The sequence below is a fragment of the Rana temporaria genome, chromosome 4 (assembly GCF_905171775.1).
Source record: "Rana temporaria chromosome 4, aRanTem1.1, whole genome shotgun sequence".
Classification (NCBI taxonomy): Eukaryota; Metazoa; Chordata; class Amphibia; order Anura; family Ranidae; genus Rana; species Rana temporaria.
This window is the reverse complement of record NC_053492.1, coordinates 117,326,893-117,339,535: the sequence shown is the minus strand read 5'-3', so window position 1 is coordinate 117,339,535 and position 12,643 is coordinate 117,326,893. Positions and strand designations below refer to the sequence as shown.

General features: G+C 42.5%; 1 protein-coding gene across 1 annotated transcript in view; it reads right to left on the bottom strand.

The window, feature by feature from the left end:
* Positions 1-208: 208 nt before the first annotated feature.
* Positions 209-12,643, bottom strand: part of BOK (BCL2 family apoptosis regulator BOK) — a 57,817-nt gene continuing 45,382 nt past the window's right edge. The window contains exons 4-5 of the mRNA XM_040348884.1: positions 8,329-8,492; positions 209-1,284 (exon numbers count right to left, since the gene is read on the bottom strand). Of these exons, the coding sequence (XP_040204818.1) occupies positions 1,159-1,284; positions 8,329-8,492 (290 nt within the window). The 3' untranslated portion in view covers positions 209-1,158. The remainder of the gene's footprint in view (positions 1,285-8,328; positions 8,493-12,643) is intronic.

The following is a 12,643-nucleotide window of genomic DNA, read 5'->3' as shown; positions in this document are numbered from 1 at the left end:
ACCCCTGGCAAATCATCATTCGACCCCCAGGTTGAGAACCACTGCTATAGACAGTGATGTTGAAGGCAATTTTCCCCTTTGGTCAAAGTGGTAAACTATTTTTTCTTTTTTTTTTAAAGGATATGTATAATATAAATGCATTACATTTCTTTAATTCTTCCTAGTATAGGACATGTGAAACTTCCACATCCTCACAACTTTTCCACAATGCAGAAGAATAATAGCATGCCCTTTAATGTGAAGTGGAACATTAGAAAAACTGGGCTTATTTTATTTGAAAAACAACATTTTTCTGATTTCATCATAACTGTATCCAAGGACTATACAAACAACAAGGGCATGCTGGCTCTGTATGAAGGGCAGAGGATATCATAATCAGTGTGTAGAAAATGGTTCTTTCTGCTAAGCTATGGGATGATCTGCTATATGAGGTAGAAATGGCAAAAATAAAAAACAGAATTTCAAAATGAAGTTGGTAATTGTTGTTTTATTGTATGCACAGTTATAATTACTAAGAATGATGTGTTATTTTTTTGATCTGACTACTTTGTATACTGGAGAGGAGCCATTTTTCCACATAGTTGTCCCAGGGGTTTTTGATTTGCCTTCCTCTGTAACAAAACCGATGGCGCTGATAAGCTTTTAAGATGTTGAACCACTTTCTAACCAAACTGATTATATTATTTGGGTACCAATGACATGCCTGCTTTTAGCTGCCATTTTCTTCTAGGCCATTGCAAGTTGACAGGTAACATATTAAAGCACACCTATATGAAAATATGTAACACCAGAAGTTTCTCCGTATATATCTTCTGTAATACTGACTCTGTTCTTCTAACAGTCTGGAAATATACAATAAACTCTGGTCTAACCACAGTAACGTCTGGTGAGTTTATAAAAGGTCCCGACTGAATGAGAGGAAGTTGTACACTCAGCCTGACTGCGGGAACGTCTCTGATGTGCTGGAGACAAGGGAAATAGCGCAGTTTGGGTTGATCTTGATTTTACAAAGCACAATCTGGGCCAAGTCTAGTTCATGTTGTCACAGATGTTCCATTGAGAGTTCACTGAAGAACAGTTTGGACCCAGCCACAGGAAATGAAGGAAAGCAATGTCTGCCTGGTGACGTTTAACGGACACGCAGCCTGCCACAGAAGGTTATCGTTCACGAAGCAGAAAGAATATCACTGCCTTTAAGAAGTGTCCTAAGTTGTAGGCGCTGGAGACCAACCAGTGGGATCGCAGGCTTGATTCAGAAGTGATAACACACTTTGTTACATCTGTCTGTAAAGAAAAGAAAAAAAAAATCATTTAGACTTAATCCTACCAGTTAGCAGACTTAAAGGTTACCTGTATAAGCAGTTATAAAATAACTCCACGAAAGTGACTTAAAGTGGAGTTTCCATCCCAAATATTTTTTTTCATTATTGTGCTCATTAGATCTAAAAAAGTAAAAAAAAAATTTTTTTTTTTTACTCATCTGGAAATGCCTGTTGCTATGCGTTCCCACAAAATCTGCCTTTGAAACCACCTAGGATTCTGACATCATCTCCCTCTAATGCTCCTGGGAAATGTGTGTCATCATTTCCCAGGAAGCAGTGCTCTGTCCAATTATCACTCCCCATCCAAGACTTCCAGGAAGTAAGTGCTTGTAGGCTTCACAATGCCCACAAGCAAAATGACAACGGTGTGGACAGTTTTATAAACTATCTTTTTTAAATATCTATGCAGATCGGCGCCGGATTGTAAAATAGTAAGTGACTGGATTTATATTATAAAAACGCAGGATGAAAGGACATACATTTAAAAAATGCTAATTGTAGTTGGAACTCCGCTTTAACCTGGAATTAAATTATGTAATTTGTCTGATGCATACAGGAGAAGGCATTTCTTTAGTTGTGTGCATACTAATGGAGACTGAGTAGCACCTCTACCCATCCCACACCAGCTCTTTTCTCTTTATAGTATTTCTATAGTCTCCTCTACTGCAGTGATCAAGCCTCACAACCATGTTATGCAAACACCACTGCCTTTGTTTTCTTTGTCTGAATTTCTCAATTCCTGTTCCTCCTCAGTAAGCTGTTCTGGCTGACTAATATCCATGGATGATGGGGGCAAGCTTACTGAGGAGGAACAGGAAGTGAGAAATTCAGACAAAGAAAAAAAACATTTAGAAGGTAAATCGAAGGAAAAGGTAAGTAAACCAACAATGCACTAGCTTAAAGCGGGAGTTTACCCGAAAAACAATTTTTAACATTAGATTGATGCTCGTTTTGTCAAGGGAAATCGGGTGTTTTTTTTTAAATCGAAGCAGTACTTACCGTTTTAGAGATAGATCTTCTCCGCCGCTTCCGGGTATGGTCTTCGGGACTGGGCGTTCCTATTTGATTGACAGGCTTCTGACAGGCTTCCGACGGTCGCATACATCGCGTCACGAGTAGCCGAAAGAAGCCGAACGTCGGTGCGGCTCTATACGGCACCTGCGCACCGACGTTTGGCTACTTTCGGAAAATCGTGACGCGATGTATGCGACCGTCGGAAGCCTGTCAATCAAATAGGAATGCCCAGTCCCGCAGCCCATACCCGGAAGCGGCGGAGAAGATCTATCTCTAAAACGGTAAGTACTGCTTCGATTTAAAAAAAAACACCCGATTCCCCTTCACAAAATGAGCCTCAATCTAATGTTAAAAATTCAGTTTTTGGGTGAACCCCCACTTTAAAGGAACCTAGTTAGAAAATAAAAAACAAACCTTTACAACCCCTTTAACCGTACCTAAAACATGTAGAATTTTTTCTGAATTATAATAATAAATCTATATATATAAAACTCAACACGTGTGTGTGTATGTATGTATGTATGTTCCAGCATCACGTCCAAACGGCTAAAGATATTAACATGAAACTTGGCACACATGTTACTTATATGTCAGCAACAAACATAGGATAGGTGGTTTAACCCTTACCCACCCCCATTTTCCATGGTCGGGGTTTTCCTTTAAAGTCCCATTTAACTCTATGGGAAATACATGTTACTTCATAACTTCCAAACGGCTGTAGATATTTCGATAACACTTGGTCACATGTTACTTATACGTCCACTTAAACTATAGGATAGTTAATTTATCCCTTAACTACCCCCATTTGTGAGGGTCGGGGTTTTTGTTTAAAGTCCCATGCAAATCAATGGGAAATGTATGTTCCCACATAACTTCTGTACGCCTGGAGATATTTCAATAATACCTGGTACACATATTACTTATATGCCAAATAAAAATATATGACAGTTAAATTAACCCTTACCTACACCCTTATATAAAAGATGGGTATATTTATATTACTATGATTTTCCTCCCCAAAAGGTTAAGATAGGAAGACCGGGCAACGCCGGGTATTCAGCTAGTGTATTTATAATATACAAAACACCACACTTTTAAGAAACCTGTGATGGAAGAAGTCATTATGTAGTCTGCCATTGCCATTAGTAGAGACAGATCTCATATTCTGAATATATGTTCCTTTTTCAGCGACTTAGAAACTTTTGAAGCCAGAAAATCAGTATGATTTTGAAGCGAGACACTAAAACTTGTGTATTTCTCTCAGCACGAGTCTGATTTGAATTATGAACTTATATTGTGGTTAGATGTGACCATTTAAATCTTCTTCCAGTCTGTTAACATATAATGTAGATGAAACCAGATTGCAAAAATAACTGCAGAGATGTATTATGTAGCATTGATGCTTGTGCATCTGAATAAATCCCACTTTTCTTTTTCTTTCTTTCTTTCTTTTTCTTTGTGCAACATCCTAAGCAATTCAAAGAGCAAAGTAGATATATAAATTGGTCCAACCAGGAATTAATTATTCTACATTATAAGAAGAGTTATTTTGGCTGTCCTCGGGCTGCTAACACTGATCCCAAAATGACCTTACTCCAGTAATAAAAGCCAAGTAATCCTAACATTATCAAAAAAGAAAACCAGAGACTGGAATTGTTTTACTAGTGAATTCCTGGTATTTAAGCTGCGTCATATTCCCTTTAATCCGGCTTAAGAGATATCTGGAGTCTGAGTTCATTATTAAAATATGGTCTGATGCTGTTTTCCATAAGCTTGTCTTAAGAAATGTAATAAAAACACAGCTATAAATTTTGGATACAGAACAGGTTGCAGAGAGCAGCTAGTTATCCTTGCGGTTTGCATATTATTAATATTAATTAATAAAGAAATGAATAAATGAACAAAAGCATACTAGGGGACTGCTTGTAGTGCACAAACTGGACTTGAAATAAATGTATGATGTCTTACCGAGTGCTTTTGTAGCCTCAGCACGACTGAACATAATATACGGTAAGTGCCCTCCAAAAGTCGGCAACACTTTTGGCCCCAGGCTGAGCAGAATCTGCAGACCACTTGAAACAGCAGCCTGGGCAGTGGATTACTTATTTTTCATTATATTCCATCTTTGGTGTCTTTCAGGATAAAAAACAGCCAAGTATCAACAAAATATTGGTCAAGTGAGGCCTGAAGCAAAGCAGTAGGCTTAAAGCCAAACTCCTACTTTACTCATGGTGTGCTTTGTTTATAGTATTTCTTTCAGATCTATAGAGTAATCCCATGTAAAACTTTGCTCTGTGTAATAAAGACTGGTCACTGCTGCTCTCTTTCCTTGCAGGGAGACTGGTCTTGTCCCAGCCTGTAGTGGGTGGGTCTGCCAGGTCCTTTCCACACCTTTACCCTCTGTACAAGTTTAATGCAGCACAGTGATGCATCACTGCTACTCAGGGCCGATCCGCCCTATAGGCTCACTATGCAAGCCGCTTAGGGCCCCGCAAAGCTGCAAAGGGCCCCCCCAAATTACTAGAGGCCCCGCCTGGTGAGAAGTCATTTTCGCCCCCCTCACCCCGCTTCTCAACTCGCTGGCTGCATGGGAGAAGAGGTAAGAAGTCAGCACCCCCTGCTTCTCAATTTAATGTAAGATGTCATTTCCGACAGCAGAACACCCCCTCCCCCGCTTCTCAACTTTCTTTAATGTGACATGTCACTGTCGTCAGCGCCCCCCGCTTCTGTGCCATGTCATTTTGCTTAGGGCCCCAGGGAGGTCAGGATCGGCACTGCTGCTACTTTTAGAAAGGTAGTAATGGAGTTTTCAAAGGCATTTGTGCAAACAAAGTGGTTTTATATAATTTGTGGCTTTTGTGTAATATATTTAAATGAATGTTTTTGTGTCTGGAGTTCAGCATTAATTGTAAAGCCTACAAGACTGGAGATAGGGGGGAATTGGGAGTGGAGTTAACCACTTCCCGCCCGGCCTATGGCCGATTTACGTCCGGGAAGTGGTTATGAAATCCTGACAGGACGTTCTAGAACGTCCTGCAGGATTTCATGCCGCGCGCGCCCGTGGGGGCGCGCATCGCGGCGATCGGTGATGCGGGGTGTCAGTCTGACACCCTGCATCTCCGATCTCGGTAAAGAGCCTCCGGCGGAGACTCTTTACCACGTGATCAGCCGTGTCCAACCACGGCTGATCACGATGTAAACAGGAAGAGCCGTCGATGGCTCTTCCTCACTCGCGTCTGACAGACGCGAGTAGAGGATAGCCGATCGGCGGCTCTCCTGACAGGGGGGGTTAGCGCTGATTGTTTATCAGCGCAGCCCCCCCTCGGATCGCCACACTGGACCACCAGGGATGCCCACCCTGGAGCACCAGGGTGGGCAAAAAAAAAAAAAATGCCAGAAAAAAAAAAAAAGTCTAAAAAATAAATAAAAAAAAGCATAAAGAAAAAAGATGCCAGTCAGTGCCCACAAATGGGCACTGACTGGCAACCTGGCAAAAATCAGTGCTGCCACCCCAGTGTCCATCAGCGCCACCCCAGTGTCCATCAGCGCCACCCCAGTGTCCATCAGTGCCACCCCAGTGCCCATCCATGCCCAGTGCCCACCTATCAGTGCCCATCTGTGCCACCCATAAGTATCCATCAGTGCCGCCCATGAGTGCCCATCTGTGCCGCCTATGAGTGCCCAGTGCCGCCCATGAGTGCCCATCAGTGCCGCCTATGTGTGCCCATCAGTGCCGCCTATGTGTGCCCATCAGTGCCGCCTATGTGTGCCCATCAGTGCCGCCTATGTGTGCCCATCAGTGCCGCCTATGTGTGCCCATCAGTGTCGCATACCAGCGCCGCCAATCAGTGCCACCTCATCTGTGCCCGTCAGTACTACCTCATCGATGTCCATCAGTGCCATCTCATCGGTGCCCATTAGTGCCGCCATATCAGTGGCGGCACTAATGAAGAATAATAATAAATAATAATAATAAAGAGAAAACTTATTTACAAAAAAATTAACAGAAAAAAATAAAAACGTAATTTTTTTTCCAAATTTTCAGCCTTTTTTTAGTTGTTGCGCAAAAAAAAAAAATCGCAGAGGTGATCGAATACCACCAAAAGAAAGCTCTATTTGTGGGGAAAAAAGGACGCCAATTTTGTTTGGGTACAGTGTAGCATGACCGCGCAATTGCCATTCAAAGTGCGACAGTGCTGAAAGCTGAAAATTGGCTTGGGCGGGAAGCTGCGTAAGTACCTGGTATGGAAGTGGTTAAATAAAAAAACTGAAATGGTAAAAAATGGGGGCTGACACTTACATGATTGGTGAACAATTAGAAGGAGATTCCAGTAGGCAGTCAGAGATCACTTGGCATGGGTCGAACATTCCTACCCTCTCATTTAAAATCTTAAAGGGGTTGTAAAGGAAAAAAAAATCCCCTAAATAGCTTCCTTTACCTTAGTGCAGTCCTCCTTCACTTACCTCATCCTTCCATTTTGCTTTTTAATGTCCTTATTTCTTGTGAAAAATGCTCACTTCCTGTTCTTCTGTCTGTAACTCAACACCTTAATGCAAGGCTTTCTCCCTGGTGTGGAGAAAGCCTCTTGAGGGGGGAGGGGGCGAGCAGGCAAGTCAGGACACACTCTACTTTGCAGATAGAGAAAGGAGCTGTGTGTTAGTGGCAATGCTGTATCCTGGCCTAGGCCAACAAGGCCCAGGCCTAGGGCAGCACTTTGCAGGGGGCAGCATGGACAGTGTCCCCACCGGCTTGCGCTACACTGTTAGGCAAATTAGTTTAGCACCCCCATAAATCGGCCGCACTGCTTCCAGTATGTGGGCGGTTGGCATTCTGCAACTGTGGGGGGGGGTCGCTTCAATTTTTTTTACCATACCTGTCCCATTGCAGAGATTTCCCTTCACTTCATGTCCCATAGCCAAACAGGAAGTGAGAGGAAATCTATGCAAAATAAGGGAATCCATTGCCCCCCCCCCCCCCCAGGCCATCAGAACTAGTGTCCCCACTTAAAAATTTCAGAGTGGGTTTTAAACCCCAAGGGGTGTGGCCTTGACAGGAAGGGGTGGGTCATATTTAAATTAGGGGGTGCACAAGTTTAGTCAGGCCTAGGGCAGCACAAAACCTAAATACACCCCTGGTTAGTGGGCGTCCTGACACTCCTGCTCTCCCCCTCAAGAGGCTTTCTCCACACCAGGAAGAAAGCCTTGCATTACGGTGTGTAGTTACAGACAGAAGAACAGGAAGTGAGGATTTCTCAGAAGAAATAAGGACATTTAAAAGCAAAATTGAAGGATGAGGTAAGTGAAGGTGGACTGCACTAAGGTAAAGGAAGCTATTTAGGGAAAAAAATGTCCTTTACAACCCCTTTAAGTATAATTTTATTTATGCCATGGCAGCTGGCAGGGGCATAGGGTTTTTGAAGGTAATCTAATGTGATGTGGTTAGGGATCCAGCTGAGGTATGGACCCCCTTCAGTACTATGTTTTTAGTTAAAAAAAATTGATTTGTTGTGTCTGCTGTTATGATCCAGAAAAGTCTCTTGGTTTGGAGCTTGTATTCATTTTAGTGATGTGTAGTGTTTTTCACATTTTACTGTATAGAAGATTTAAGACATAAATGAAAGTCTGTTGTGGCCATTTACATCCAGACAGTGAGTGTGGTGTTTTTTTTTTTTTAAGGGGGGGGGGGGGGGGTTAAATGTGGGGTGATAACTTTTTTTCATGTCTATAATCTCCACAATACCATAGTCAAATAAATCATTCCATTCCTCTTACCTTCCCGTCCAACAGTACCTGCTTATGGAGGCTGTTGTGAGTGCCTATTTCACCCTCACTGCTCACTAACATTCTATAGGCAGCAGCTGTAAAAACTCTTTGTAAAAATACACTTTACTTTGGCTTCCTTTATTCTAGAAGGAGCAATAAAGAGCTTTCAACAGCTTTTGCTTTGTGAAAGATTCTGTTTTAAAAAACGTAGAACATAAAAGTAATTTACCCATCCTCCTCTCCTCTTCAGCCACGTGACCAGCGTTGTTCGTATAAACTCTCCCACACAGTCTACTATGGTTAGAACAAGAGCAGGCTGAGAGTGTTTCACACAGTCCATTGCAAGGCCTGCTGCTACTGCATATAGTGATACCACTTTGCCCCATGTAATACCTGTAGAAGTAGAAGAGAAGCACTTAATATAATCAGTACAAGCACTACAGCTTTAAAGAAGAATTCTGGGTAACCCTTACTAATCTTAAAAATACTCTCTCCCTACTCCTAATACCTATGCTTACAGCGGAGGTCCCGCAATATTTTTTTTTTTATTAAAAGCCAGCAGCTACAAATACTGCAGCTGCTGACTTTTAATAAATGGACACTTACCTGTCCAGCGCACCCGCGATGTCAGCAGCAGAAGATGAGCAATCGCTCATCTCTCTGCTGCCCCCACCGCCATCCTCAGTGAGGGAATTATGAAGTAAAGCCTTGCGGCTTTACTGCCCGGTTCCCTACTGCGCATGTCCGAGTTGCATGGCACTTTCCCAGTGGTCCCTGCTGTCTCCTGGGACCAGTGTGTTTCCCAGAAGGCAGTGGGGGGGGGGGCGGGAAGTGGAATGACACCTGTGGGAGTCTCTCCCCGGAAGTGGGTGCAAATACCTGTATTATACAGGTATCTGCACCCCCCCCCCCCCTGAAAGGTGCCAAATGTGACACCGGAGGGGGGGAGGGTTCCGAAAAGCAGAAGTTCCATTTTTGGGTGTAACTCCGCTTTAACAACCTGCGAAAGACAGATGAGGATACCTATTTTCATGCTGTTCCAGTCCAGTCACGTGATCACTCCTGTGTCTGCCAGTGGCTGGCTACAGGGGAGAGGAGAGGGTGTTTAATAATGGATGGGAAAACCTGGGCAGTGACATCACCCATAGGCTTACTATGGCTTGTGTAGTGTCAGTGCTCTCTCCTCCCCCCTGCAGCAGCTGACACAGGGGAGCCTGATCACATGACCGTACAGGTACGGCATGAAAATAGATAAGTGCACATATTGTTTCAAACAGGTTAGTAACCATAGGTGTTGGGAGGGGAATTTGTCTTATCTACTGTACATGCTTGTTCCATGTTAGTTCCTTAAAGTATTGAAGCCAGTGAAAGAAAAAAAATTGGTATATTTCTATAAATGTCAGCAACGGCAGCCTTTTAATTTCTGCCTGTACATCTTCCTTTAAAACTACACAAGAAAGAACATTTAAAATACTATGAAGAAGAAGTTAATATAGTCTCAACATTTTTATGCGTATGTCAGGGCAAAATGAAAAAAATAAAAATAAAAAATACATGCACATTTCCCCACGGTTTATACCTTTAAAACATTCTGCAAGTACAAAAAAAAATACCGATTGGTCTGTCTGAAATACACTTAGCTCATACGCCCTATTGGGGGCTTACAACACACAGCATTTTTGTGGACTGAGTGGTGTCAGCCCTGCCCAGTGTCTTTTGTTAAACTACTCAACCACTACCACTCTGAGATTTCTACAACATAAAGACTAATCATTCTATAGTCTATGATAAGAACTAGGAGGGCTCTTTGCTATTACACAGGAAGTGTGCAGAGGGCGCAAGACAGCTCAGAATTTCTGACAAGATCAATATGCGTTTTTTTGCACTTCTCAAACAAATGTAACACAATTCTTCCAGCATTATATTTGACAGACTAAAAGGGAACAAATGATAGAAGTTCATTGTTAAGATTTGCATACACTTCAAATCTAATTGAAGTAAATCTAAAGCCAAAAATCATTTGGTTCTGTATAGAAAAGGGAATAATCAAAACCCTTGTATGTTTTTTTCTATCCTTGTCCCATTGGGGAGAATTCTCTCTACTTCCTAGCAGTGTAGAGTCATGATGAAAGCAGGCATATAACATAGAAACTTGGTTCACTAAACTTTTTATTTGGGTTGACAAGAAGATTAATGCCGCGTACACACGATCGGAAATTCCGACAAGAAAACCGTGGATTTTTTTCTGACTGAATTTTGACTCAAACTTGAGTTGCATACACACGGTCACACAAAATTCCGACCGTCAGGAACGCGGTGACGTACAACACTACGACGAGCCGAGAAAAATTAAGCTCAATGATTCCGAGCATGCGTCAAATTTATTCAGAGCATGCATAGGATTTTTCTCCATCGGAATTGCATACAGACGATCGGAATTTCCGACAAGAACTTTTTCCGTCGGAAAATTTGAGAACCAGCTCCCACCGACAGAAAAAGTCCGATGGTTCCTACGCACGGTCAGAATTTCCGACCAAAAGCGCACATCGAACTTTTCTTGTTGGAATTTCCGATCGTGTGTACACGGCATTAGAAATCTTCATCTTACTGGATATGTTCTTTTGGTGGTCTCTGCTAAAAAGTGAGCATAACATTTTCATAACTAGTCATATAAACAACAGAGGGTATTTGGTCTAAAAGCATAAAATATGTTCTTTGCATACAACATATTCTGGGCTAGATTCAGATAGCCCGCCGTAACTTTGTGCGGGCGTAGCGTATTTCAGATACGCTACGCCGCCGTAACTTAGTGAGGCAGGTTCTGTATTCACCAAGAACCTGCGCCCTAAGTTACGGCGGCGTAGCGTAAATCTGCCGGTGTAAGCGCGCCTAATTCAAATTGTGAAGAGGTGGGCGTGTTTTATGCAAATAAAACATGACCCCATGTAAATGAAGTTTTTGTCTAACGGCGCATGCGCCGTCCGTGAACGTAACCCAGTGCGCATGCTCCAAATTAACCCGCAAAAAGCCAATGCTTTCGACGTGAACGTAAATTCCGCACAGCCCTATTCGCGAACGACTTACGCAAACGACGTAATCGACGGAAAATTCGACGCTGGCCCGACGTCCATACTTAACATAGGATACGCCTCATATAGCAGGGGTAACTTTACGCCGGAAAAAGCCTAACGTAAACGACGTAAAAAAATGCACCGGGTGGACGTACGTTTCTGAATCGGCGTACCTAATTTGCATATTCCTCGCGTAAATAGACGGAAGCGCCACCTTGCGGCCAGCGTAAATATGCAACTAAGTTACGACGGCGTAAGAGACTTACGCCAGTCGGATCTTAGCCAAATTCCGGCATATCTTGTTTTCTGAATACAGAAAAAATATACGCCGGAGCATCCTAGAAGTTACGCGGTGTATCAATAGATACGCCAGCGTAACTTCTTTATGAATCTACCCCTCTGTGTAATAAAATTTGGCCAGGTATAGTCATGTATACCTTTTGTACCAGTCTTTCATATTTTGGTGAGATAATCTTGATTATTGGATCCTTCCAGGTTGTGGACTTTGCCTAAACTGGATATTGTTTCACAGACATGGACAGGGTTTAAAATTACCTGGTCTTATGCCGCGTACACAGGGTCGGAATTTCCGACAACAAATGTTCGATGTGAGCTTGTTGTCGGAAAATCCAACCATGTGTATGCTCCATCGGACATTTGCTGTCAGAATTTCCGACAACAAAAATTGGAGAGCTGGTTCTCAAATTTTCCAAAAACAACTTTTCCGGCCAATTCCGATTGTGTGTACACAGTTCAACGCACAAAAATTCTACGCATGCTCGGAATCAATTAGACGCATGCTCGGAATCACTAAACTTATTTTTTCTCGGCTCGTCGTAGTGTTGTACGTGACAGCATTGACTTTCGCAATTTCCGACAACATTTGCATGACCGTATGTATGCAAGACAAGTTTAAGCCAACACCGTTGGCAAAAAATACACGGTTTTAATGTCGGAATGTCCGATCATGTATACGCGGCATTAGACTACAAAATGCTGAAAGGTGTGGATAAACTGTATTTATCAACCAATACAGAGAGTAAAATGTGCTTAGCCAATAATAAAGATCTAAAACATTGAATGATAGGATCCATTGTGTAGACTAGCAAATGCGTACCCCTTTGGGAACAAGAAGGACAATTCCCAGTGTGCCTTTGCAGATATCACTTCTGGTGTGCGCACTTTCTACACACCCAGCAGACTCCTGCTGGGGCACAGTTACCTTAGCTGCTAAGGAGACTAACAAACGTCTTTACATAATATGTTTTCTGAATGTCATAAGCAAGGACTCTGTAGCTTGCCGCTGTGCTTGTACTACAGATGACATTCTCTGATAATGAAATTTAAGAGGCAATTATGTTAACTAGTCTTGTACCAATTATGTGAAATGACATGAATCAAATCACATGGTCAGGTTCCCATAACACTGCTCCTGATTGAACATAAACTTTATGGGCCAGATTCACAGAAAAA